The 27957-nt window shown below is 66.8% G+C and overlaps 2 protein-coding genes across 2 annotated transcripts; one reads left to right on the plus strand and one right to left on the minus strand.

Moving 5' to 3' along the window:
• Positions 1-1681: 1681 nt before the first annotated feature.
• On the minus strand, positions 1682-27957 carry LOC310891896 (phosphoribosylformylglycinamidine synthase-like; the record flags this gene model as incomplete). Its single annotated transcript, XM_083854122.1, is given in 31 exon segments — positions 1682-1828; positions 1944-2035; positions 2780-2990; positions 3899-4044; positions 4727-4852; positions 5464-5619; positions 6405-6488; positions 7275-7455; positions 8401-8631; positions 9298-9429; positions 10002-10039; positions 10042-10099; positions 10101-10115; positions 11167-11328; positions 12674-12735; positions 13486-13642; positions 14510-14583; positions 15434-15562; positions 16419-16550; positions 17178-17306; positions 17682-17806; positions 18854-18994; positions 20265-20370; positions 21274-21303; positions 21306-21459; positions 22654-22698; positions 22700-22760; positions 25428-25560; positions 25563-25565; positions 26556-26769; positions 27914-27957. Coding segments are annotated over 30 exon segments (3399 nt in total), but the record flags the coding sequence as incomplete, so codon positions are not given.
• Positions 2999-3871, plus strand: LOC310891895 (uncharacterized protein). Its single transcript, XM_083854121.1, has 2 exons — positions 2999-3178; positions 3215-3871. The coding sequence occupies exons 1-2, from the start codon at positions 3134-3136 to the stop codon at positions 3785-3787; spliced, it is 618 nt and encodes a 205-aa protein (XP_083710247.1). The 5' UTR covers positions 2999-3133; the 3' UTR covers positions 3788-3871.

Genomic DNA, 27957 nt, shown 5'->3' on the forward strand with positions numbered 1-27957 from the left:
GGTCAGGGGCAATATGGGGAATCCCCAAGTTGGGGGGGGATCCCAAAATTGGGGGGGAAACCAAAAATTGGGGGGGGGGAACCAAAAATTGGGGGAGGAACCAAAAATTGGGTGGGAAACCCCCAAACTGGATGGGAAATCCTAAACTTGGAGGGGAAATCCCCCGGATTGGATGGGAAACCCCAAGACTTGTATGGGAAAACCCCAAAATTGGGTGGGAAATCCCAAAACTCGATTGGGAACACCCCAAAATTGGATGGAAAAACAAACAAAAAAAAAAACAACAAAAAAAATTGGATGGAGAATCCTAAACTTGGAGGGGAAACCCCAAATTTGGATGGGAAACCCACAAAAATCAGATGGGAAACCCATAAAATTGGATGGGAAATACCAAAATTAGATGGGAAATCCCAAACTTGGGTGGGGAATCCCAAAACTTGTGTGGGCAACCCCAAAACTTGGGTGGGAACACCACAAAATTATATGGGAACACCCCAAAATTGGATGGGAAATCCCAAACTTGGAGGGGAAACCCAACATCGGGTGGAAAACCCCCATAATTGGAGGGGAAACCCCAAATTGGATGGGAAATCCCAAACTTGGGTGGGAACACCCCAAAACTTGGAGGGGAAACCCCAAAACCGGATGTGAAATCCCAAAACTTGAACGGGAACACCCCAAAATTGGATGGGAAATCCCAAAGTTGGGTGGGAACACCCCAAAACTTGGAGGGGAAACCCCCAAAACCGGATGTGAAATCCCAAAACTTGAATGGAAACACCCCAAAATTGGATGGGAAAGCCCAAAATTGGAGGGGAAATGCCAAAATTATATGGGAAAACCCAGAATTTGAATGGGAAACCCCAAAACTTGAATGGGAACCCCCCCAAATTGGATGGCAAACCCCAAAATTTATATGGGAACACCCCAAAACTTCCATGGGAAATACCCAAATTGGATGGGAAACCCCAAAACTTTTATGGGAAACCCCAAAATTGGATGGGAACACCCCCAAATTGGATGGGAACACCCCCAAACTTATATGGGAACACCCCAAAACTTTTATGGGAAACACCCAAATTGGATGGGAAGCCCCAAAATTTATATGGGAACACCCCAAAACTTACATGGGAAATACCCAAATTGGATGGGAAACCCCAAAACTTTTATGGGAAACCCCAAAATTGGATGGGAAACCCCAAAACTTATATGGGAACACCCCAAAACTTACATGGGAAATACCCAAATTGGATGGGAAACCCCAAAACTTTTATGGGAACACCCCAAAACTTTTATGGGAACACCCCAAAACTTCCATGGGAAATACCCAAATTGGATGGGAAACACCCAAATTGGATGGGAAACCCCCATACTTATATGGGAACACCCCAATACTTTTATGGGAAACACCCAAATTGGATGGGAAACCCCAAAACTTTTATGGGAAACCCCAAAATTGGATGGGAACACCCCAAAATTAGATGGGAAGCCCCAAAACTTTTATGGGAAAACCCCAAAATTTGGGGTGGGAACACCCCAAGATCGGAGAGGGAACCCCAAAACCTTGTGACACCCCCAAACCCAGCACCAACAAGCCCCCCCCCCCAACACCCCCATATCAGGACAGGGGACCCCCCAAACTTCCCCATATCGGGGGGGGGGGGAACCTCTATGGGGTTACCCCAAAAATTTGGGGGGGGGGGGGGGTCTCACCCCTGGCAGACCCCAGGACGTCGCCGTAGCTGAACCCCCCCACGAAGACGAGCCCCCGAAAAGCGTCGAGGGTGGCGGTGCCGGCGCACAGGTCCTGGGTGGTGACGTCCCAAACCTGGGGGGGGACAGCGGGCGCGTGGGGACCCCCCCCACCCCATAACGGGGAGGGGTCCTTAGGGTGCTGGGGGGGGTTGGGGGTGCGGATTTTGGGGTGGGGGGGGTCCCCTCACCTGGAAGCCGGCCATGACGAAGGCAGCCGCCATCTCCCGGTCCCCGTTGCTGCCCTCCTCCCGCAGCACGGCCACACGGGGGCCCGGCAGGTCTGGGGGGGGGAGGGGGGCAGGGGTGTCACCCCCCCCCCCGTGTCACCCCCCCCCTAAAGAGGCCTTGACCCCCCCCGGCACCATCCCAGGGACCCCTCAGACCCCAATGTCCTCCTAAAGATCCCACATCCCACAGAACCCCATAACCCCCCCATAACCCCCCCATAACCCCATAACCCCCCCCTATAACCCCCCCCAGACCCCAATAACCCCCCCCCCAACCCCAATAACCCCCCCCGGACCCCCATAACCCCCCGAGACCCCAATAACCCCAGGACCCCCCCATTCCCCTATGCCCACCTCATAACCCCCATGGTCCCCCCATGACCACCACGGCCCCCCCAGATGCCCCCAGACCCCCATTACCCCATACCCCCCATGTCCCCCATACCCCTACGCCCACCCCACAACCACCATGACCCCCCCAGATGCCCCCAGACCCACATACACCCCATATCCCCTCATACCCCCCATGTCCCCCATACCCCTACGCCCACCCCACGACCACCATGGCCCCCCAGATGCCCCCAGACCCCCATTACCCCATACCCCCCATGTCCCCCCTACCCCTATGCCCACCCCATGACCACCATGACCCCCCAGAAGCCCCCAGACCCCCATTACCCCGTACCCTCCATGTCCCCCATACCCCTACGCCCACCCCACGACCACCATGACCCCCCAGCTCCTCCCCAGACCCCCCCCCCCGCGACCCCCTCGGGCCCCCCCTCCCCGACCCTCACCCAGGTGTTTCAGCAGCGACGGCTCCTCCAGGGGGTCGAAGGGGGCGCTGAAGGTGGGCCCCCAGCGGCGGCGCAGCCCGGCCTCCTCCTGCGCCACGCAGCTGCCGGTGGCCTGCTCGCGCTCCAGCCGGAAGCTGGTCTCCTCCCACAGCCCCCGCAGGTCCCCCACGGGCTCGGCCAGCACCTCCTCGCCCGCCACCGTCACCCGCACCTGGAGGGACGGGGGCGTGGGGACGTCGGGGACGAGCAACGTCGTGGGTGCCACCAAGGTCGACATCGTGGCCAACGCCGTGGCCAACGTCGTGGTTGACATCAAGGTCGACGTCACGGCCAACATCATGGCCAAACGACATCATGGCCAACAACATGATTGACATCATGGCCAACGTCGTGACCAACGTCATGGTCAACATCATGGCCCACACCGTGGTCAAGGTCATGGTCAACATCATGGCCAACGTCATGGTCGACATCATGGTCAACATCATGGTTGATGTCATGGTCGATGTCATGGTCGACATTATGGCCAACGTCATGGTCAACGTCATGACCAATGCCGTGGCCAACACCATGGTTGACATGATGGCCAATGTCATGGTCAATGCCGTGGCCAACGTCATGGTGGACATCATGGTCAACGTCATGGCCAACGTCATGGTCGACATCATGGCTGATGTCATGGTCGACATTATGGCCAACGTCACGGTCAACGTCATGACCAATGCCGTGGCCAACACCATGGTTGACATCATGGCCAACGTCATGGTCAATGCCATGGCCAACGTCATGGCCAACATCATGGCCAATGGCATGGTCAATGCCATGGTGGACGTCACGGCCAACGTCATGACCAATGCCGTAGCCAACACCATGGTTGACATCACGGCCAACGTCATGGTCAATGCCATGGCCAACGTCATGATGGATATCGTGGTCAACATCATGGCCAATGTCATGGTCAATGTCATGGACAATGCCACGGCCAACGCCACCAGCACTGCCACGTGAAGGGGACAGGGGACACAGGACATGGGGACGTGCCCATGGCCACCTCCCGTCCCACCCAGCCCCCCGGGGCCACCCAGGGCCACCTCCCGCCCCGTCCCCCCGTCCCCTCACCATGGCATCGGGCCCGTAGGGGCCGCTGTGGCCGATGGGGACGCAGCGCACGCCGGCCTCCTGGTAGCGGCGGCACACGGCCACGCTGCCGCCCACCGGCACCTCCAGCACCAGCCCCGGCTCCTCGGCAAACAGCACGGCCAGCGCTGCGGGGACAGGGGACACAGGGACGGGGGGACGTGGGGATGTGGGACATGGCGATATAGGATATGGAGATATAGGGCATGGGGATATAGGACGTGACGACATGGTGATATGGAACGTGGGGATGTGGGGGTATGGGACATGGGGAAATGGGACGTGGGGACACGGTGATATAGGACATGGGGGCATGGGGATATGGGGTGTGGAGATATGGGGCATGGGGACATGGGGCATGGGGACGTGGGACATGGGGACATGGTCATATAGGACACGGGGACATGGGATGTGGGGACATGAGGATATGGGACACGGAGATATAGGACAGGGGGACACGGTGATACAGGACAGGGGGACATGGGATGTGGGGACGTGGGGATATGGGACGTGGGGCGGGACACAGCATCAGGTGTGGGGCGTGGGACGGGGACGTGAGACACGGGGACATCATGGGGACATCGTGGGGACATCGTGGGGCCACGGAGCGTCAGACATGGGGTGTAGGACACGGGGACAGTGGGGATATAGGACGTGGGGACGTGGGGCATCGGGTGTAGGATGTGGGATGAGGATAGGGGACACGGGGACACAAAACAGGGGCTCCCCAAGCTGGGGATGTCCCGAGGGGGTTCCCTGGGGTGGGGACATCCCGGGGGGGCGTCTTGGGGGGGGAGGGACGACACTCACGGGCGGTGCCGGGGGGGTCGGGGGCGATGTCCAGCTGGAGGCCGCAGTTGCCCGCGAAGGCCATCTCCAGCGCGCAGCCCAGCAGCCCCCCGTCGCTGACGTCGTGCCCCGCGCTCAGCGCCCCTTCTGGGGGGGCAGCGTCAGTCCCGAGCCCCCCCCAGACTCCTCCCACCCCGTGGGACCTCCCCCCCCCCCCCCAAATATCTCCCCATGCGCTCCCCCAGACCCCAAAGGGGGGTGCCCAAAGCCCTGCACCCAGCCCAAAATTTCCCCCATCTGAAATAAGTGCCCCCCCCCCCCCCCCCCGCCATGGGGTACCCTGAAATTCTTCATGGCCCCAAATTGACCTGCACACCCCAAATCCCTGCTGGAACTCCCCCAAATCTCCTTCATTCCCCCCAAACTTCCCCCATCCACCCCAAATCCCCCTCTTCAACCCCAAATCCCCGTCTTCCACCCCCAATTTCCCCCACCCACCCCAAATCCCTGTCTTCCACCCCAAAATTCCCCCACCCACCCCAAATCCCCCTCTTCCACCCCAAATCTCCTTCATCTACCCCCCAAACTCCCCCCCACACCCCAAATCCCTCCATCCACCCCAAACTTTCCCCACTCCCCCCAAATCTCCTTTTTCCACCCCAAATCCCCTCCGCCCCCCAAATCCCACCCCCGCCCGCCCCAAACTGCCCGTCCCCCCATAAATCCCTTATAAGCCCCCCACACACACCAGCACCCACCTTCCAGGAGCTTCTGGGTGACCCCAAAAGCGGCCCCCAGGACCCCCGGCTCGTCCAGGTCGGGGCAGGCGTCCCCCAGCTGCGAGAAGACCTGGGCCAAGGCGCTGCCCCCCAAGCGGTGCCGCCCAGGGCTCAGCTGCACCCACAGCAGCACCCCTGGGTGACCCCGACACCCCGTGAGTCCGGGGAGCACCCTTGGGGTCTCCACACCCCCTCCAGGGCACCCAACGGGGGTCACGGGCACCCCAATGGGCTCCCCCTGGGGGGGTAAAAGGTGTCCCCGGGCACCCCGAAGACCTCGTGGGGGGGAGTTGGCCTCCAAAGCCACCCCAAAGCCTCCATGGAGGAGGTCCCGGCCTCCAAGGCCACCCAAAAACCCCACAGAGGAGATGGAGGAGGTCCTGGCCTCATTGAGGCCACCCCAAAGCCTCCATGGAGGAGGTCCCAGCCCCCAAAGCCACCCCAAAGCCTCCATAGAGGAGATGGAGGAGGTCCCAGCCTCATTGAGGCCACCCCAAAGCCTCCATGGAGGAGGTCCCGGCCTCCAAAGCCACCCTAAAGCTTCCATAGAGGAGATGGAGGAGGTCCCAGCCTCATTGAGGACACCCCAAAGCCTCCATGGAGGAGGTCCCGGCCTCCAAAGCCACCCCAAAGCCTCCATAGAGGAGATGGAGGAGGTCGCGGCCTCTTTAAGGCCACGTAAAAGCCCCATAGAGGAGGTCCCGACCTCCTTGAGGCCACCCAAAAACCCCATAAAGGAGGTCCTGGCCTCCTTGAGGCCACCTCAAAGCCTCCATGAAGGAGAGCCCGGCCTCCAAAGCCACCCCAAAGCCCCATGGGGGAAATGGAGGAGGTCCTGGCCTCCATGAGGCCACCCCAAAGCCCCCATGGGTGGGGTCCAGCCCCCCACGGGACACCCCACGACCCCCCGAGCCACTGACCTTTGCCATCGGGACACTTGAGGTCAGGGGTGACGGTGGCCGTGATGTCGGGGCAGACGGCATAGGCGGAGATCACCAGGGTGCCTGGTCAAGGGTCAAGGGGTCACAGAGGTCAGAGGTCAGGGAGAGGGGTCACGGTGCCATGGTGATGGCACCCTGTGGCCCGTCACGAGGGTGGTGGCACCCATGGGTCCTGGAGTTGTGGCACCCATAAGCCATCCTCATGGACCCATCATGGTGGTGGCGCCCATAACCCACCATCATGGTGATGACACCCATGGGTCCTGGTGCCATGACACCCAAAACCCATCATCATGGACCCACTGTGGTGGTGACACCCATGGGTACTGGTTTCATGACACCCATAACCCATCCTCATGGACCCATCATGGTGGTGGCACCCATAAACCACCATCATGGTGATGACACCCATGGGTCCTGGTGCCGTGACAACCAAAACCCAACATCATGGACCCCTCACAGGGGTGACACCCATCGGTCCCGACCCCATGACACCCATAACCCAACATCACGGACCCATCATGATGGTGGCACCCATAACCCACCATCACGATGATGACACCCACGGGTCCTGGTGTCATGACACACATAACCCAGCCTCACTGACCCATCACGATGGTGGCACCCATGGGTCCTGGTGCTGTTGACACCCAAAACCCAACCTCATGGACCCATCATGATGGTGGCACCCATAACCCACCATCATGGTGATGACACCCATGGGTCCCAGCCCCACGACACCCACAACCCACCACCACATCTCCATCACGGAGGTGACCCCCACCACCCCTCACCCCCTCCGCAGCCCCCCCGGTGCCCCCCGCGCCCCCACCCCGCGCCGGGACTCACCGGGCGCCATGACGGTGTCGGTGCCCACGCGGGCGGCCATGCTGAGCGAGTCCTTGCCCCCGTCGATGGCCACCCCCAGGCGGTGCAGGAGCTCCACCAGCCCCTCGCACGCCGCCACCAGGGCCCCCCCCTCGGCCCCCGTCTTCGCGCCCCACATCCAGTTGCCCGAGCACTTCACGTCCTGGGGGACACGGGGACACGGCGGGGTTAGGGGGGGACATGGGGACCATCGCTCCCGTGGCCATGCCGCGACCACGTCATCATTCCTGCGGCCACGTCGTGACCAAGTCATGATCCCTTGGCCACGTCATGACCATGTCATGGAGCCCCTGACCACGTCACGACCACGTCATTGCTCCCATGACCACGCCATTACTCCCGTGACCATGCTGTGATGACGTCATTGCTCCCGTGGCCAAGTCACGACTATGTCCTTGTTCCCATGACCATGCCATTGCTCCAATGACCACGTCATGGCCATGCCCTTGCTCCCACGACCATGCCTGTGCTCCCATGACCATGTCATTGCTTCGATGACCATGTCATGGCCACGCCACTGCTCCCATGACCATGCCGTGATGATGTCATTGCTCCCGTGGCCATGTCACGACCATGCCATTACTCCCATGACCATACCATGATGACGTCATTGCTCCTGTGGCCACGTGGTCATGGCCACGCCATCGCTCCCTTGACCATGCCCTTCCTCCCATGACCACGTCATGACCATGGCATTGCTCCCATGACCACGTCATGACCATATCCTTGCTCCCATGACCATGCCCTTGCTCCCATGACCACGGCATTGCTCCCGTGACCACGCCATGACCATGCCCTTCCTCCCATGACCATGCCATGACCATATCCTTGCTCCCATGACCATATCCTTGCTCCCATGACCATGCCCTTGCTCCCATGACCACCTCATGACCACGCCATCACTCCCGTGACCATCCCACGACCATACCCTTGCTCCAACGACCACGTCACGACCACGCCATCGCTCCCTTGACCATGCCACGACCGTGCCCTTGCTCCCATGACCACACCACGACCACACCACCTCTCCCACGGCCACGCCGTGACCACGCCACTCCTGCCGTCACCGCGCCATGGCCGTGCTCACCTTCAGCTCGGTGATGCGGGCGAAGACGAGGTTGGTGAGCGCCTCGGTGAGCGCCAGGCGGGCGCCGGCGGCCGGGTCCAGCAGCCCCTTGATGGGCTGCTCGCCCAGCGCCGTGGCCGCCCCCACGGTGTCGAAGTGGGACAGGGCCACCACGGCCACGTCGGCCAGCGGCGTGTGCAGGGGGCCCACGCACTGCTGCTGGGCCACCAGCCCCGTCACCGAGCGGTCCACCTGGGGACCGGGACAGGAGTCAGAGGGTGGGACGTGGACGTGGGGACACGGTGGGGACACGGTGGGGACACGGTGGGGACAGGGGTTGGGGTGTGTCGTGGGGGACGTGGAGGGGGACGTGGAGGGGATGGGGACACACTGGGGGGACGTTGGTTGGGGCACGTCATGGGGGACATGGAGGGGACACGCTGGGGACATGGACACACCCGGGGACATTGGTTGGGACACGTCATTGGGAAGGGGGACACGGGGACATGGACACACGTGGGGGGACGTCAGCTGGGACACGTCATGGGGGACGTGGGGGGGGACACGTTGGGGACGGGGACACGCTAGGGGACATCGGCTGGGACACGTCATGGGGGACATGGAAGGGGACATGTGGGGGACAAGGGACATGGGGGGGCTATCAGCTGTGACATGACAGGGGGTGACACATGGGGACACACTGGGGACACGTTGGGGACATTTCGGGGACACACTGGGGCCACGTTGGGGACATTTTGGGGCTACCAAAGACCCGCCTGCAGGGGGGGACCTGGCTCACCACCACCAGCTGGGGGGGGGGACGTGGGGGACACGGAGGGGACCCTGGCCATGGGGGGAGGTGACACGGAGGTGACACAAAGAAAGGGGGGGGACACACGGGGGGGGACACACGGGCACCTTGTTGGTGAGGTAGCGCTTGCTGGCCACCGCCGGGAGCCGCAGCACCCGCTCCAGCGCCTGGCGCACCCCCAGCCCCAGGGGGAGCTCCAGGGGGCGCAGGGTGGGGGTCACCCGCTGCAGCACAAACTCCTGGGGGGGGGGGGGGGGGGGGAACATAAAAAAAAAAAGGGGGGGGGGGACAGGGTCACATCCTGACACCCCCAGGGGGCCCCCAATGTGCCAGGGGGTCCCTGATGTCACCGCCTGGGGAGGGGACCCAGGTTCTCGGGGGGGTTCCAGCAATAAAATTAGGGGGGGGGTGTCACTTATGGGGTGTCCCTGAATATTGGGGGGGGGGGTACTCAATGTGGGGGGGGTCACAGGGTCACCTGGGGGCGCCCAAAGTCCCCCAGGGGGTCCCCGATGTCACCGCCTGGGGAGGGGTCCCCGGTTCCTGGGGGGCTTCCAGGAACAAAATTAAGGGGGGGGGGACACACTTATGGGGTGTCCCCAAATACTGGGGGGGGGGTCCTCAGTGTAGTGGGGGGCCATGGGTGTGAAGGGGGGGGGGTCACTCCATCAAGGGTGCCCCATTTTTTGGGGGGGGGGGGGCTCCTGATGTCACCCCAAATCTGGGGATCGCCAGCCCCAAGGGACTGGGGGGCAGGGTCCTGATGTCACCCTGGGGGGGGGGGTCCCCATTTTGCCCCACCCCCCCTCACCTTTTGGGGCATCTTGCCCAGCACCCACTCCAGCTCAGGTTGACGGGGGTGGGCAGCCCCTCGTGGGACCCCCCCTCGGGCACCGGCGCCTCCAGGTCAATCGACCAGCACGATCTGGGGGGGGGGGGACGACACACAAAGGGGGGGTCAGCAGGGAGGGGGCACCCCAAAAACATCCCCGCCCCCCTTCCCCTGTCCCCCTGGACACATTCCCAGCCCTTGGGGACCCCAAAGCCCCCCCTCCCTGCCTCCAAGGTGACCCCAAAGCCCCCCACATGCCCCCCCCTTGCCCCCCCCCATACCCACCCGTCCCCAATGACACTCCCCAACGTCCCCATGTCCCCCCACCCCTTCATCCCCAATCCCCCTGCCCCCAACACAACTCCAAATCCCCCCCAACCCTGTGCCCCCGCAATGTCCCCAAGCCCCCCCATGTCCCCGTGCCACCCCCATGCCCCCCCCATGCCCCCCCCCGTCCCCGCTGACGCTCCCCATCGTCCCCATGTCCCCCCACATCCCTCCGTCCCCAATCCCCCTGCCCCCCCCCATGCCCCCAACCCCACCCCCACCCCCCATAACCCCCGTCCTCCCCCCAGGGCCCCCCCCATGCCCCCCCCTTCCCCCCCCGTGCCCCCCCATCCCCACTAACCCTCCCCAATGTCCCCATGACCCCCCCCCCGCCACGTCCCCGTGTCCCCCCACGGCCCCATATCCCCCCCATCCCTCCGCCCCCCCCCCCATCCCCAAATCCCTCCCCACCCCTCCACCCCCACACCCCTATGTCCCCTCCCCGTGCCCCCCCCCGTGCCCCCTCCATCCCCACTAACCCTCCTCAATGTCCCCACGTCCCCCCAGCCCATCCCTACGTCCCCGTGTCCCCCCCACGGCCCCATATCCCCCCCATCCCTCCGCCCCCCCCGTCCCCAAATCCCTCCCCACCCCTCCACTCCCATACCCCTATGTCCCGCCCCGTGTCCCCGTGCCCCCCCCCCGTGCCCCCCCCATCCCCACTAACCCTCCCCAATGTCCCCACGTCCCCCCACATCCCTACGTCCCCGTGTCCCCCCCGATGGCCCCGTATCCCCCCCATCCCTCCGCCCCCGATCCCCCCATGCCCCCCCTACCCCCCCCCAACTCTGTGCCCCCCCCGTGCCCCCCCCCGTACCCGCCCGTCCCCGCTGATGCTCCCCACGACGCTGAGGGGGCAGCGCTCGCGCTGGGCCAGGCTCCGCAGCAGCCCCAGGCGGGGGGGGCGCAGCAGCAGCGCGTTGGACTCCTGGTACTCGGCCCCCCACAGCTCCAGCACGCTCAGGGTGGGGTCCCCCCGCTGCGCCCCCCAAAAACGGCCCTATAGCACCTTGTGACCCCACGGGGGGGTTGGGGGGGCTAGGGGGGGCTGGGGGGGGTACGGGAAGGGGGGTGGAGGGGATTGGGGGGGGGCTCTGGGGGGTTGGGGGAGGGCTCTGGGGGGTGGTTGGGGGGTTGGGGGTCCCCCCACTGCGCCCCCTGCAGCACCCCGTGACCCCATGGGGGAGTGGGGGGGGCTGGGGGGGGGCTGGAGCGGGTATGGGGAGGGGGCTGGGGCGGGTACGAGGAAGGGGGTGGAGGGGATTGGGGGGGACTCTGGGGGGTTGGGGGGGATCTAGGGGGTGGTTGGGGGGTTGGGGGTCCCCCCGCTGCACCCCCAAAACGGCCCTACAGCACCCCGTGACCCCATGGGGGAGTGGGGGGGCTGGGGGGGGTACGGGAAGGGGGGTGGAGGGGATTGGGGGGGGGCCCTGGGGGGTTGGGGGGGAACTAGGGGGTGGTTGGGGGGTTGGGGGTCCCCCCGCTGCACCCCCAGAAACGGCCCTATAACACCTTGCGACCCCATGGGGGGGTTGGGGGGGGGCTGGGGGGTCAGGGGAGGGAGGGGCAAGGGATTAGGGGAGGAGGGGGGGCCCCTGGGGGGTTGGGGGGGCTCTAGGGGGTGGTTGGGGGGTTGGGGGTCCCCCCGCTGCACCCCCAAAAACGGACCTACAGCACCCCGTGATCCCATGGGGAGGTTGGGGGGGCAGGTGGGGGGTCGGGGGAGGGAGGGGCAAGGGATGGGGGGAGGAGGGGGGGACTCTGGGGGGGGTGTTTGTGGGGTTGGGGGTCCCCCCCTGCACCCCAAAAATAGCCCTACAGCTCCCTGCAATCCCACGGGGGGGGGGCAGCGGGGCTGGGGGGGGGCTGGGGGGGGGCACAGGAAGGGGGGAGGGATTGGGGGGATCTTTGGGGGGGGGAACTGGGGGTCTCTGTGGGGTTGGGGGTACCCGGGGGTGTTTGTGGGGTCAGGGGGCACCCAGGGGTCTCCGTGGCAGTGGGGGGGCACCCAAGGGGGTCCCCTATGGGGCTGGGGGGGGCACCCAGGGGGTTCCCATCCCCATGGAGCACCCAGGGGGGGTCCCTGTGGGGCTGGGGGGACACCCAGGGGGCCCTTATGGGGCTGGGGGGGCACCCAGGGGGGTTCCCATCCCCATGAAGCACCCGGGGGGGGTCCCTGTGGGGTTGGGGGGGGCACCCAGGGGGGTCCTTATGGGGTTGAGGGGTACCCCACCCCACTTAAGGGGCACAAAAGGGGACGAGCCCACGGCGGGGGGGGGGGCACCCATGGGTGTCACCGAGGGGGGCGGGGGGGGGGGCGGTACCTGGAAGCGGCTGGCGTAGATGACGGCCCCCGCCGGCTCGCTCAGCTCCTTCAGCACGTTCCCTGGGGACGGGGGGGGGGGACGGGGGGGTCACCGTGTGACCCCCGTGTCACCCCAAATGTCCCCCTCCTGTCCCTGTGTGACCCCCTCATGTCCCTGGGTGACCCCCGTGTCCCCAGGTGACCCCACATGCCCCCCTCGTGTCCCCATGTGACCCCACATGCCCCCCTCCTGTCCCCATGTCCCCGCGTGACCCCCTGTGTCCCCATGTGACCCCATGCATCCCCCTTGTGTCCCCGTGTGACTCCACATGCCCTCCTCCTGTCCCCATGTGACCCCACACGTCCCCATGTCCCCGTGTGACCCCACGTGTCCCCCTCATGTCCCCGTGTGACCCCATGTGTCCCCGTGTGACCCCATGCATCCCCCTTGTGTCCCCATGTCCCCGTGTGACCCGTGTCCCCCTCATGTCCCCACGTCACCCCACATGCCCCCCTCACGTCCCCATGTCCTCGTGTGACCCCACGAATTCCCCTTGTGTCCCTACGTGACCCCTCCGTGTCCATGTCCCCGTGTGACCCCCCCGTGTCCCCATGTGACCCCACATGTCCCCCTCCTGTCCCCATGTCCCCGTGTGACCCCACGTGTCCCCGTGTGACCCCATGCATCCCCCTTGTGTCTCCATGTCCCCGTGTCACCCCACATGCCCCCCTCACATCCCCATGTCCCTGTGTGACCCCACACGTCCCCCTCCTATCCCCGTGTCCCCATGTGACCCCCATGCCCCCAGGTGACCCCCGTGCCCCCCCTACCGTTGCCCCCCGCCCCCTGGTCATGGATGCTGCAGATGGGGTTGTGCTCGCCGCTCTCCACGCAGCCCCGCAGCACCCGGTTCATCTTCTGCTCCATCTCGGGGTCCCCCCGCTGCACCGCCCCCAGGTCCCGCTCCTCCGCGTTGTCCCCCTGCACCTGGGGGGGGGCACAGGGGACACCGTGGGGACACCGCAGGGATACCCAAGGGCACCCTGGGGACACCCAGAGACACCCTGGGAACACCTAGGGGGCACTTGGGGACATCCTGTAGGCACTCGGGGACACCCAGGAACACCCTGGGGACACCTGGGGCACCCTGAGGACACTCGGGGACACCCTCGGGACACCTAAGGGACACCCAAGAATGCTATAGGGACACTTGGGGACACCCTGGGGACACCTGGGGACATGATGGGGATACTTGGGGACACCCAGGGGACACCACGGGGTCCCCCCGCTGCACCGCCCCCAGGTCCCACTCCTCTGTGTTGTCCCCCTGCACCCGGTGGGGACAGGGGACACCGTGGGGACACTGGGGCGACACCGCGGGGACACCCAGGGGCACCCTGGGGATGCCCAGAGACACCCTGGGGGCACCTAGGGGGCACTTGGGGACATCCAGGAACACCCTGGAGACACCCGGGGGCACCCAGGGACACTGTGGGGACACCTAAGGGACACTTGGGGGCACCCTGGGGACACCCAGGGACACTATAGGGACACCCAAGAATGCTATAGGTACACTTGGGGACACATGAGGAAACCCAGGGACACCCTGGGGACACCCTGGGGACACCCAGGGACACCCCAGAACACGCTGAGGACACCCAGGGACACTGTGGGGACACCTGGGGACACCCTGGGGCCACCACAGGGACCCTATGGGGTCCCCCCCCGCAAGGCACCCCGGGGTTGGGGACACCCCGGGGAAGGGCCACCGAGGGGCCAGGGTGGCCCCGAAGCGGGGATGAGGACACGAAGGGACCCTTGGGGACCCCCTGGGGACATTGGGGACCCCCTTACCTGGATGGAGGAGGCGGCGCCGCCCCCGACCCCGATGCGGTACACGGGGCCCCCCACCTTCACCACCAGCATCCCTGGGGGTGGGGGGACACGGGTAAGACCCCCTTGCCCCCCCCGGGGGGATTTGGGGGTCCCGGAGGAGGTTTGGGGTCCCATGGGGGGGATTTGGGGGTCCCAGGGGTGGTTTGGGGGGGGTAGGGGGGGATTTGGGGTCTCATGGAGGGGATTTGGGGATCCCATAGGGGGGCTTCGGGGTCCTGGGGGTGGTTTGGGGGGTGTAGGAGAGGGATTTTGGGGGTCCCGGGGTGGGATTTTGGGGGTCCCATAGGGGTTTGGGGTCCCACGGGGGATTTCGGATTCCCGTAGGGGTTTGGGGGTCCCAGGGTAGGATATGGGGGCCTTGGGGGGGGAGATTTGGGGTTCCCGTGGGGGCTTTGGGGGTCCCACACGGTTTTGGGGTCCCCATAGGGGTTTGGGTTCCATAGGGATTTGGGGGTCCCGAGGGGGGGGTTTGGGGTTCCCATACGGTTTTGGGGTCCCGTGGGGGATTTGGGGTTTCCGTATGGGATTTGGGGGTCCCGGGGGGGATTTAGAGTTCCCATATGGTTTTGGGGTCCCGAGGGGGGGATTTGGGGTTTCCGTAGGGATTTGGGGTTCTATAGGAGATTTGGGGGTCCGGGGTGGGATTTGGGGTTCCCAGGGGGGGATATGGGGTTCCCACAGGGGTTTGGGGGTCCCGGGGGGGATTTAGAGTTCCCATATGGTTTTGGGGTCCCGGGGGGGGGGGGATTTGGGGTTTCCATAGGGGTTCGTGGTCCTGTAGGGGATTTGGGGGTCTCGGGTGGGGTGGGGGGGATTTTGGATTCCCATAGGGGTTCGGGGGTCCCAGGGTAGGATTTGGGGGGGGGGGGTGTCGTCTCTCACCGGGCTCGGGGGGCTCCTTGCGCACGTGGGCGTCCTCGATGGCGCCCAGCCCCCCGCTGAACATGATGGGCTTCACCCACTCGCGCCGCTCCCCCCCCGGCAGCACCTGCCCGAAGGAGCGGGCGAACCCTGGGGGGGGGGGCACCTGGCGTCACCCGGCGTCACCCGGCGTCACCCGGTGTCACCCGGACCCCCCCCCAACGCCCCCCGCCACCACCGGGGTCCCTGAGGCTGGTGGTGACCCCAAACGTCCCCCCCCAATTGCCCCCAAGATATGCAGGGCACCCAAGGGTGCTCGAGGGACCCCAAAATGACCCCAAGGGTCCCCAACGTCATTAAGGGTGCCCAAATGTCCCCAAATGTCCCCAGGGGTCCCCAAATGTCCCCAGGGGTCCCCAACCTCCCGCAAAGGTCCCCAAACGTCCCTAAATGTCCTCAAATGACCCCTAGGGTCCCCAAATATCCCCGTCCCCAAGGGTCCCCAAGGGTGCCCAAGGGACCCCAAATGTCCCCAAGGGTGCCCAAGGGTCCTGAGGGGTCCCCAAGTGTCCCATGGGGGTCTCCAAATGCCCCAAGGGGGTCCCCAAATGTCACAAGAAGGTCCCCAAGTGTCCCAAGGGGTCCCCAAAAATCCCAAGGGAGACCCCAAAAGTCCAAAGGGGTCCCAAAATGTCCCAAGAGGGTCCCCAAGCGTCCCAGTGGGGTTCCCAAGCGTCCCAAAGGGTCCCCAAAAGTCCCAATGCGGTCCCCAAGTGTCACAAAGGGTCCCCAAGCGTCCCAATAGGGCCCCCAAAAGCCCCAGTGGGGTCCCCCAAAGTCCCAATGTGGTCCCCAAGCGTCCCAAAGGGGTTCCCAACACCATGGGGACCTTTGGGTGCCCCTTGGGGGTCTGCAAATGTCCCAAGGGGTCCCCAAGGCCACGAAGGTCCCTGCAGACCCCCAGAGGGTCCCTGATGTCCCCAAATCCCCCCGGGCCCCCCCTCACCGGCCAGCACGGGCTCCCCAAATTTGTTCCCGTAGTCGCTGGCGCCGTCGCTGGCCCCGATGGCCACCTCGAGGGGGCGGGCGAAGGATTTGGGGTACGGCAGCGTCCCGTCCTCCCAGGGCAGGGGGTAGTCTGGGGGGGGGATAGGGGGGTCACGGGGGGTCTTGGAAGAGTCAGGGGGGTCTGGGGGGTCTTGGGGTGGTCCCAGCCAGGAGGATTTGGGGGTCCCAGGGGAGGTTTGGGGGATCACAGGGGAATTTAGGGGTCCTAGAGGAGGTTTGGGGGGGCCCTAAGAAGGATTTTGGGGGGTCTGGGGGGGGTTGGGGGGTCCCGGGGTGATTTGGGTGTCCCGTCCTCCCAGGGCAGGGGTAGTCTGAGGGGGGATACTGGGGTCGGGGGTGTCCTGGGGTCTTGGGGTGATCCCCGCCAGGAGGATTTGGGGGTCCTGGGGAAGGTTTGGAGGTCCTGGGGTGGGATTTTGGGGTCCCAGGAGGGATTTGGGGGATCCCAAGGGGGATTCGGGGGTCCCGGCGTCAGATTTGGGGGTCCTGTGGTGGGATTTGGGGGTTCCATTGGGGATCTGGGGGTCCCAGGGTAGGATTTGGGGTCCCAGGGTAGGATGTTGGGGTCCTAGGGGTGATTCTGGGAGTCCCGGAGTGGGGATCTGGGGGTCCCACGGTAGGATTTGGGGGATCCCTGGGGGAACCGGGGGTCCCGGCGCGTAATTTCGGGGGGTCCCGGGGGGATTCGGGGTCTCACCAGGCAGCAGCAGGTTGCCGAAGCTGTACCCGGCGGTGCCGGCGATGACGTGGGCCCCGCGCCCGGTGCACTGCACGTCCCGGATGCGGCCCCCGGTGCCCGTGGTGGCCCCGCTGAAGGGGGCGACGGCTGGGGGGAGGGGCCACGTCAGGCCACGCCCCTCCCCCAGGCCACGCCCACGTGGCCACACCCAAAATAGACCCCGCCCCCAGCCCTACACCCACCCATTGCCATAACCCCTATGGGGGCCAACCAGGACCTGGCTGGCCACGCCCCCAAATTTAAGCCACACCCACAAGTTTAGACCACGCCCCCAACCGTAAGACCACGCCCATGCGACCACACCCAAATCAGGCCCCGCCCCCAACCCTACACACACCCACGGCCATATCCCCTACAGGGGCCGACCAAGACCAGGTGGGCCACACCCCCCATTTTAAAGCCACGCCCCCGACTTTAGGCCACGCCTCCCATCCCAGGCCACGCCCCCCCAAGATGGCCGACCGGTGGGGAAGTTGTGCGTCTCGGCGGTGAAGATGACGTGCCGGGTGGTCGTCCTCTTCTCGAAGGGGCTCGGCCGGGCCGGGTCCTGCGGCCACAGCGCCGTCACCGGCACGCCCCGGATGGCGCTGAGGGGACACGGGTGTCACCCATGGGTGCTGGGACACCGCGACCCCCTTGGCGTGGTCACCCGTGGGTGGTGGGACACCTCAACCTCCTTGTCATGGTCACCCATGGGTGACAGGACCCCATAACCACCATGCCGTGGCCACCCATGGGTGATGGGACCCCATAACCACCAGGCCATGGCCACCCATGGGTGACGGGACCCCCATAACCACCAGGCCATGGCCACCCATGGGTGACGGGACCCCATAACCACCATGCCATGGTCACCCAACTGTTGACGGGACCCCACAACCACCATATAATCACTGCCCAACGGTTGACGGGACCCCATAACCACCACACCATGAGCACCCACGGGTGACAGAACCCCACAATGACCTTGCCATGAGCACCCATGGGTGATGGGACCCCATGACCTCAATGTGATCGTCACCCAACGGTTGATAGGACCCCATAACCACCACATTATCACCACCCATGGGTGTCAGGACCCCATAACCTCCACGTGATGGTCACCCATGGGTGACGGGACCCCATAACCACCACGTCATGGTCACCCAACTGTTGATGGGACCCCACATCCACCACACCATGACCACCCACGGGTGAGGGGACCTCATGACTTCCTTGCCATGAGCACCCATGGGTGACAGGACCCCATAACCACCATGCTGTGGTCACCCAACAGTTGATAGGACCCTACAACCACCATATGACCTCAATGTGATCGTCACCCAACGGTTGATAGGACCCCACAACCACCATATAACCACCACCCATGGGTGACAGGACCCAAGAACCACCACACCATGAGCACCCATGGGTGAGGGGACCCCACAACGACCTTGCCGTTAGCACCCATGGGTGACGGGACCCCATAACCACCACGTCATGGTCACCCAACAGTCAATAGGACCCTACAACCACCATATAATCACCGCCCAACGGTTGACGGGACCCCAAAACCACCCTGCCGTGACCCCCCCACGGGTGATGGGACCCCACGACCACCTCGCAGGGGCCACCCATGGGTGCCGTGGGCCCACCTGCTGTTGTCACAGAACTTGATGACGTTGTTGGGGTTGCTGGAGCGCTGTGTCCCCACCAGGCTCTGCAGCAGCGACTGCGGCACCTCGCGGCCGTCCACCACCAGGCGGCCCCGGAAGAACCAGTGGCGGCTGTGCTCGCTGGGGACATGGGGACAGGGGACACGGGGACACCCTCATGGGTGGTGGCATTCATGGGGGACACGGGGACATGGTCAGGTGGGGACATGGGGACACGGTCACGGGGGGACACGGGGACAGGGGACACGGTCACGGGGGGACACGGGGACATGAGGACAGGGGGCATGATCACGGGGGGACAGGGGACACGAGGACATGGGGACATCCTCATGGGTGGTGGCATTCATGGGGGACACGGGGACATAGGGATGTGGGGACAGGGTCAAGTGGGGACATGGGGACAGGGGACACGGTCACAGGGGGACACGGGGACATGAGGACAGGGGACATGGGGACAGGGGACACGAGGACACGGGGACACCCTCATGGGTGGTGGCATTCATGGGGGACATGGGAACATGGGGACAGGGTCAGGTGGGGACATGGGGACATGAGGACAGGGGACATCCTCATGGGTGGTGGCATTCATGGGGGACACGGGGACACATAGGGACACGGGGACAGGGTCAGGTGGGGACATGGGACACAGTCACGGGGGGACATGGGGACAGGGGACACGGTCACGGGGGGACACGGGGACATGAGGACAGGGGACATGGTCACAGGGGGACACGGGGACACGAGGAAATGGGGACATCCTCATGGGTGGTGGCATTTATGGGGGACACGGGGACATAGGGACATGGGGACAGGGTCAGGTGGGGACACAGGGACACGGTCACGGGGGGACATGGGGACAGGGGACATGGGAATATGGGGACACAGGGACATGGGGACACAGTCACGGGGACATCCTCATGGGTGGTGGCATTCATGGGGGACATGGGGGCACAGGGACACGGGGACACGGTCACGGGGGGACAGGGGACATGGGGACACGGGGACATCCTCATGGGTGGTGACATCCACGGGGGGACATGGGGACACGCTCAGGAGGGGACATGGGGACAAGTTCCTGGGTGGTGGCACCCCCGGGGGACACGGGGACATGGAGACACAGGGGCATGGGGACACGGTCAGGTGGGGACACAGGGGGACATAGGGACACGGGGGGGGGACATAGGGACACGGGGGGGGGGACATAGGGACACGGGGGGGGGGACATAGGGACACGGGGGGGACGTGGGGACACGGGGGGGGACACGAGAGCGGGATGGCATCGGGGACGTCGGCATGGGACAGGGAGGATATGGGGACACGGGAAGGAATGGGGGGGCCATGGGGACGTGGGGGGGATTTGGGGACACGGGGGGGGACCCGGGGGTGTCACCTGTTGGACTGGGCCAGGTCGAAGCACTCCACGCTGGTGGGGTTGCGGCCGGCGGCGCGGAAGAGCCGGGTGTAGTACTGCACGTCCCAGGGGTCGAAGGCCAGCCCTGGGGGGGGACGCGGGGGTCCCCAAATGTCCCCAGGTGTCCCCAAGGACCCCCCCCACCTCCCCAAGTGTCCCCAAGGACCCCCGCTGACACCCCCCCCGGTGTCCTCACAGCGTCCCCGTGTCGCGCCGCGCTCCCGGGTTCCCGGTCTCCCCGTGTCCCGTACCCATGTCCCCTTGTCCCCAATGTCCCCCACGTCCCCAACCCCCCCCCATGTCCCCAAATCCCCCCCCATCCCCAAATCCTCCCCAAACCCCCCCATCCCCAAATCCCCCCCAAATCCCCCCCCACGTCCCCAAATCCCCCCCAACCCCCCCATGTCCCCTCCCCGTGTCCCCAAATCCCCCCCCACGTCCCCAAGATCCCCCCCCGCGTCCCCAAGATCCCCCCCACATCCCCAAATCCCCCCCAAATCCTCCCCAACAACCCCCCGATCCCCCCAAATCCCCCCCATCCCCAAATCCCCCCCCCGTCCCCAAATCCCCCCCCAGGTCCCCAAGATCCTCCCCCCCGCGTCCCCAAGATCCCCCCCCAAATCCCCCCCCACATCCCCAAATCCCCCCCCAAATCCTCCCCAACAACCCCCCGATCCCCCCAAATCCCCCCCCCCACGTCCCCAAAACCTCCCCCGTCCCCCCCCACGTCCCCAAATCCCCCCCAAATCCCCCCCCACGTCCCCAAATCCCCCCCAACCCCCTCCAATCCCCCCCCCACGTCCCCAAATCCCCCCCCGTGTCCCCAGATCCCCCCCCCCGCATCCCCAAATCCCCCCCCACGTCCCCAAATCCCCCCCCCGCATCCCCAAATCCCCCCCAACCCCCTCCAATCCCCCCCCCCCCCCCCGTCCCCAAATCCCCCCCCCCGCGTCCCCAAATCCCCCCCCAAATCCCCCCCCCGCCGTACCCAGCTCTCGATCCGCCTCCTCCAGGGCCCGGGCGCCCCCCCGAGGACGTCGATGGCGGTGACGGGGGGGGGCCGCGCGGGGACCTCGAAGGAGCGCAGGGGGTGGGGGTAGCGCTGCTCCGTCAGGGGGTCCCCCAGCGCCCGCAGCAGCCGCCCCGACGCCCCCGCCGGGGGCTCGCCCTCGAACTGGGGGGGGGGGACAGGGGGGTGTCACCGGGGGGGGGGACACCCGGGGGGTGGGGGGACGCTATGGGGTGTATGGGGACTGGGGGGTGGAGGGGACTGGGGGGGGTATGGGGACTTGAGGGGGGGGCACCCTGGGGACATGGGTGGGTGTCATCGTGGGGGGGGCACCTGGGGGGGGGGTTGGGGACACCCTGGGGACATGGGGGTGTCACCGGGTGGGGGGCACCCGGGGGGTGGGGGACACTATGGGGTGTATGGGACTGGGGGGGGTATGGGGACTTGGGGGGGGGGCATCCTGGGGTGGGGGTGGGGCACCCTGGGGACATGGGGGTGTCACCGGGGGGGGGGCACCCAGGGGGTGGGGACACTATGGGGTGTAAGGGACTGGGGGTGGAGGGGACTGGGGGGGTATGGGGACTTGGGGGGGGGGCATCCTGGGGGGGTGGGGGGTACCCTGGGGACATGGGGGTGTCACCGGGGGGGGGGACACCTGGGGGAGTGGGGACATGGGTGTCACCAAGGGGGGGGGACATCATCAGGGGGGTGGGGACACTATGGGGTGTATGGGGACTGGGGGGTGTAGGGGGACTTGGGGGGGGGGGACACCCTGGGGACATGGGAGTGTCACCGGGGGGGGGCATCGCGGGTGGGGACACCCAGGGGGGTGGGGACATGGGTGGCACCAAGGGGGGGGGACATCGGGGGGTGGGGACACTATGGGGTGTATGGGGACTGGGGGGTGGAGGGGACTGGGGGGGGGTATGGGGACATGGGTGTCATCGGGGGGGGGACACCCGGGGGGGGTGGGGGGCACCCTGGGGACATGGGGGTGTCACCAGGGGTGGGGGGAGGACATTGGGGGGGGAACACGTTGGGGGGGATGTAGGGGACTGGGGGGTGTGGGGGGACTGGGGGACATTTGGGATGTGGGGGTATGGGGTGTGGATGGGGGACACTTGGGGACACCACGGGGACAAGGGGAGGGGACGGGGGGACCCTGGGACGTTTGGGGACGTGGGGAGGGGACGGGGGGACATCTGGGGACACGGGGAGGGGACCCTGTCACCAGTGACCCCAATGTCCCCCATGCCCCCGATGTCCCCAACGCCCCGATGTCCCCAACACCCCCATGTCCCCCCGGTGCCTCCGATGTCCCCAACACCCCCCTGTCCCCCCCGGTGTCCCCGCTGTCACCTGCAGCAGCAGCCGGCGGGACAGCTCGAGGCGCTGGACGCAGGCGCAGCCCGGCCGCGTGGCACAGCGACACCGCGTTGGTGGAGGCGGCCGTCGAGAAGTTCAGCCTGGGCACCCACGGGACCCTCAGGGCACCCATGGGACCCCCACGACACCCATGGGACCCCCCCCCCGGCAACCATAACCCCCACGACCCCCATAGGACCCCAATGGGACCCCAGAACCCAAAGGACCCCCCCATGGCACCCATGAGGCCACAGCACCCCAGGGCACCCATGGGACCCCCAGGACCTCCATAGGACCCCCCTGGCACCCATGGGACCCCCAGGAACCCCATAGGGCCCCCACAGGACCCCCCCATGGGATCCCAGAACCCGCAAGACCCCCATAGCACCCATGAGGCCACAGCACCCCAGGGCACCCATGGGACCCCTCCAGCACCCATGGGACCCCCACAGCACCCATAACCCCCACAACCCACATAGGACCCCCAGGGGACCCTCCCAATGGGACCCCAGAATCCAAAGGACCCCCCCATGGCACCCGTGAGGCCACAGCACCCCAGGGCACCCATGGGAACTTCCCAGCACCCATGGGACCCCCCGGCACCCATGGGACCCCCCCGGCACCCATAACCCCCACGACCCCCATAGGACCCCCAGGGGACCCCAGAACCCAAAGGACCCCCCCCATGGCACCCATGAGGCCACAGCACCCCAGGGCACCCATGGGAACCTCCCAGCACCCATGGGACCCCCTGGCACCCATGGGACCCCCAGGAAACCCATGGGACCCACAAACCCCATAGGACCCCCATGGTACCCATAAGACCACAGCACCCCAGGGCACCCATGGGACCCCCACGGCACCCATGGGACCCCCGGACCCCCCCATGGGATCCCAGAACCCGCAAGACCCCCATAGCACCCATGAGACCACAGCACCCCAGGGCACCCATGGGACCCCTCCAGCACCCATGGGACCCCCACAGCACCCATGGCACCCCCACAGCACCCATGGCACCCCCAGAGGACCCCCCAATGGGATCCCAGCATCCGCGGGACCCCCATAGCACCCATGAGGCCACAGCACCCCTGTAACACCCATGGGACCCCTGTAACACCCATGGGACCCCCCAGCACCCATGGGACCCCCAGGACCCCCCCAGAACCTCTCCCAGCACCCATAGGACCCCCAGAGGACCCCCCAGGATCCCCCTAGGACCCCTCCCAGCACCCATAGGACTCCCTAAGGACCACCCCCCTGCACCCATGGCCCCCCCCCAGCACCCACAGGCCCCCCCAGGACCCCCCCAAGCCCCCCCCCCAGCGTCCATGGGCCCCCCCAGCACCCACAAGACCCCCAGAACCACCCCCCGAACCCCCCTCCAGCACCCATAAGACCTCCCAGGACCCCTCCTAGGACCCCTCCCAGCACCCAGAGGACCCCCCGGACCCCCCTCAAGCCACGCCCCCCACACCCATGCCCTCCCCCCCCCCAGGACCCCACCCAGCACCCACAGGACCCCCCCAGGATCCCCCCCAGCACCCATAGCCCCCCCCCAGCAACCATAGGACCCCCAAGACCTCCCCAGGACCCCCCCCCAGCACCCATAGGACCCCCAGGAACCCCCCAAGCCACCCACCAGCACCCATAGCCCCCCCCCCAGCAACCCGTAGGACCCCCCCAAGGACCACCTCTAGCACCCATGCCCCCCCCAGCACCCATAGGGCCCCCCCAGGATCCCCCCCAGCACCCGTAGGACCCCCAAAACCCCCCCAGGACCCCCCCCCAATACCCATAAAACCCCCCCAGGATACCCCCCCAGCACCCATAAGACCCCCAGGATCCCCCCCCAGGACCCTCCCCAGCACCCATAGGACCCCCAAGACCCCCCCGCAGGACCCCCCCCAGCACCCGTAGGACCCCCAGGACCCCCCTAGGACCCCTCCCAGCACCCATAGGCTCCCCCCCAGCACCCATAGGACCCCCAAGACCCCCCCCCAGGACGTCCCCCAGCACCCAAAGGACCACCCCAGCACCCATAGGACCCCCAGGATCCCCCCCAGCACCCATAGGACCCTCAAAAGCCCCCCAAGACACCCCCCCCCAGTACCCATAAGACCCCCCTAGGACCCCCCCAGCACCCATAGGACCCCCAAGACCCCCAGGACCCCTCCAGCACCCATAGGGCCCCCAGGAACCCCCTTAGGACTCCTCCCAATACCCATAGGCTCCCCCCAGCACCCATAGGACCCCCAGGATCCCCCCCCAGCACCCATAGAACCCCCAGGAACCCCCCAAGCCACCCCCAGCACCCATAGCCCCCCCCCAGCACCCATAGGGCCCCCCCAGGATCCCCCCCAGCCACCCATAGGGCCCCCCCAGGATCCCCCCCAGCACCCATAGGGCCCCCCCAGGATCCCCCCCCGCAGGACCCCCCCACAGCACCCATAGGACCCCCAGGACCCCCCTAGGACCCCTCCCAGCACCCATAGGCTCCCCCCCAGCACCCATAGGACCCCCAGGACCCCCCCAGGACCCCCCCCAGCACCCATAGGACCCCCAAACCCCCCCAGGACCCCCCCCAATACCCATAAGACCCCCCCAGGATCCCCTCCCAGCACCCATAAGACCCCCAGGACCCCCCCAGGACCCCTCCCAGCACCCATAGGCTCCCCCGCAGCACCCATAGGACCCCCAAGACCCCCCCCAGGACCTCCCCCAGCACCCATAGGCCCCCCCCAGCACCCATAGGACACCCCCCCCAGTACCTGGGCCCGATCTCCAGCAGCAGCTGGTGGGCGCGGGGGCGCAGGAAGCTCTGGGGGGCCACGTCCGCGCCCCCCCCGAAGGAGCTCCCGAAAAGCCAGTGCAGGACCCGCGTCTCCTCGGGGCCGGGGGGGCGGCGCCTGCGGGACCCCCCCCCCCAAATTAGCCAGGGGCCCCCCAAAATTCTCTGTGCGCCCCCCCCCCAAGCACCTCATTCCCCCCAAAACCTATTCAGGACCCCCCCAAGTTACTTGGGACCCCCCCCCCAAATTACCCGGGACCCCCCCCAAATTAGCCAGGGATCCCCCAAAACTCTCTGTACCCCCCCCGGAGACCCCAAAACCTACTCGGGACCCCCCCCCAAATTACCCGGGACCCCCCCCCCCAAATTAGCCAAGGGTCCCCCAAAATTCTCTGTGCCCCCCCCAAGACTCCCCATGTTCCCCTAAAACCTACTCAGGACCCCCCCAAAATTAGTTGGGACCCCCCCAAGCCCCCATATCCCTGCGCCCCCCCATGTCCCCATGCCCCCCCTGTGCCCCCCTGTCCCCATGACCCCCCCAAGCCCCCACATCCCTGCTACCCCCCCACATCCCCGTGCCCCCCCCATGTCCCTGTGCCCCCCCCGTGCCCCCCTGGGCCCCCCCATGTCCCCATCCCCCCCCTCCCCCTTCCCACGTCCCCCCCCCATATCCCTGCCCCCCCCCCCACGTCCCCGTGCCCCCCCGTCCCCACGCCCCCTGTAGCCCCCCCGTCCCCATGTCCCCCCCCACCCCCATATCCCTGTGCCCCCCCCATGTCCCCGTGCCCCCCCATGTCCCCCCATATCCCTGTGCCCCCCCATGTCCCCATGCCCCCCCTGCGCCCCCCCCATCCCCATGACCCCCCCAAGCCCCCATTTCCCTGCACCCCCCCACATCCCCGTGCCCCCGCCTTGCCCCTATACCCCCCCGTGCCCCCCCGAGCCCCCCCACGTCCCCGTGCCCCCCCTCCCCACGCCCCGTAGCCCACCCCGTCCCCATGTCCCCCCCTACCCCCATATCCCCGTGGCCCCCCCCATGTCCCCATCCCCCCCCTTGCTCTTACGCCCCCCCCCCCCGCCCCGTGCCCCCCCCGCGCCCCCCCCGTACCGTCCCAGGCCACGTTGTAGCACAGCTCCGTGGTCACCGCCGTCACCCCCGGCTCCGCCGCCCGGGCTGCCCGCAGGGGGGAGCGCGGCCCCCCCCCAACGGGGGGGGCTTCAGGCTCCTGCCCCCCCCCCCCCAACATCCTTGGGGTCCCCCCCCGGCCCCGCCACCGTCTCGGGGGGGCCCGGCCGCACGTAGAAGTGGAGCACCTGCATGTCTTGGGGGGGGGGGGGGGGGGTGTCAAAATTTTAGGGACCCCCCCTCAGAGAGACCAAAGCCCCCACCCCCCGGCGGACCCCCAAAACCCCTGGGGACTCCAATCCCCCCCCTGTAGCCCCCCCAAACCCTAAAGCCCCCCCCCCGAGATCCTCAACCCCCCCCCCCCAAGACCCCCTGACCCCCCCCCAGCTACCCTCAAAGCCCCCCCCCCCCCCCCCCGCAGGGGACCCCCAAACCCCAGGACCCCCCCAGGACCCCCCAAAACCCCAAGGACTCCCGCCAGGGACCCCCCCAGGGATCCACAACCCCCCCCACAGGGACTCCCCAGGACCCCCCCAGGGACCCTCAACCCCCCCCAAAGACCCCAAAGACGCCCCCCAGGACCCCAACCCCCCCAAGACCCCAAGGACCCCCCCAAGGACCCCTCAGGACCCCTAAACCCCAAGGATCCCCCCAAGGTCCCCCCCAGGCCCCCCCCCAGGACCCTCAACCCCCCCCCAGGGACCCCCCAGGATCCCAAAACCCCCAGGACCCCCCCAGGGCCCCCCCAGAAAACCCAAGGACCCCCCAGGACCCCCAAAAAATCCCAAGGATCCCCCCAGGGACCCCCCAGGACACCAAACCCCGCCCAAAACCCCAAGGGCCCCCCCAGACCCCCCCCCAGGACCCTCAAACCCCCCCAAAAACCCCATGGACCCCCCCAGGGGCCCCCCAGAAAACACAAGGACCCCCCCAGGGACCCCCCAGATCCCAAAACCCCCAGGACCCCCCCAGGGCCCCCCCAGAAAACCCCAAGGGCCCCCCCAGGGACCCCCCAGGACCCCCAAAACCCCCCCAAAACCCCAGGGCCCCCCCCAGGGCCCCCCCAAAAACCCAAGGACCCCCCCAGGGCCCCCCCCAGGCCCCCCCCCAGGGACCCTCAACCCCCCCCTAAGGACCCCCCCCGGGACCCCCGAGCCCCCCCACCCCCCCGCCCCCCTCCATCACTCCCACGTGCCCCTACCGGCACGTGGTACCCCCCCCCCCGTTACTTCACGCCAGCAAGAGGGGGATCCCCGCGTGCAGCCCCCCCCCAACATCCCTCCTACGTCACGGGGGGGACCCCGATGACGTCACGCGCGCGCCCCCCCCCCCCCCCTTACCGCGCGCCGCCGCCGCCTCTGCCCCCGCCGCCGCCGCGGAGCCG

Source organism: Anser anser (assembly GCF_964211835.1).
Source record: "Anser anser genome assembly, contig: HAP1_SCAFFOLD_440, whole genome shotgun sequence".
Taxonomy (NCBI): Eukaryota; Metazoa; Chordata; class Aves; order Anseriformes; family Anatidae; genus Anser; species Anser anser.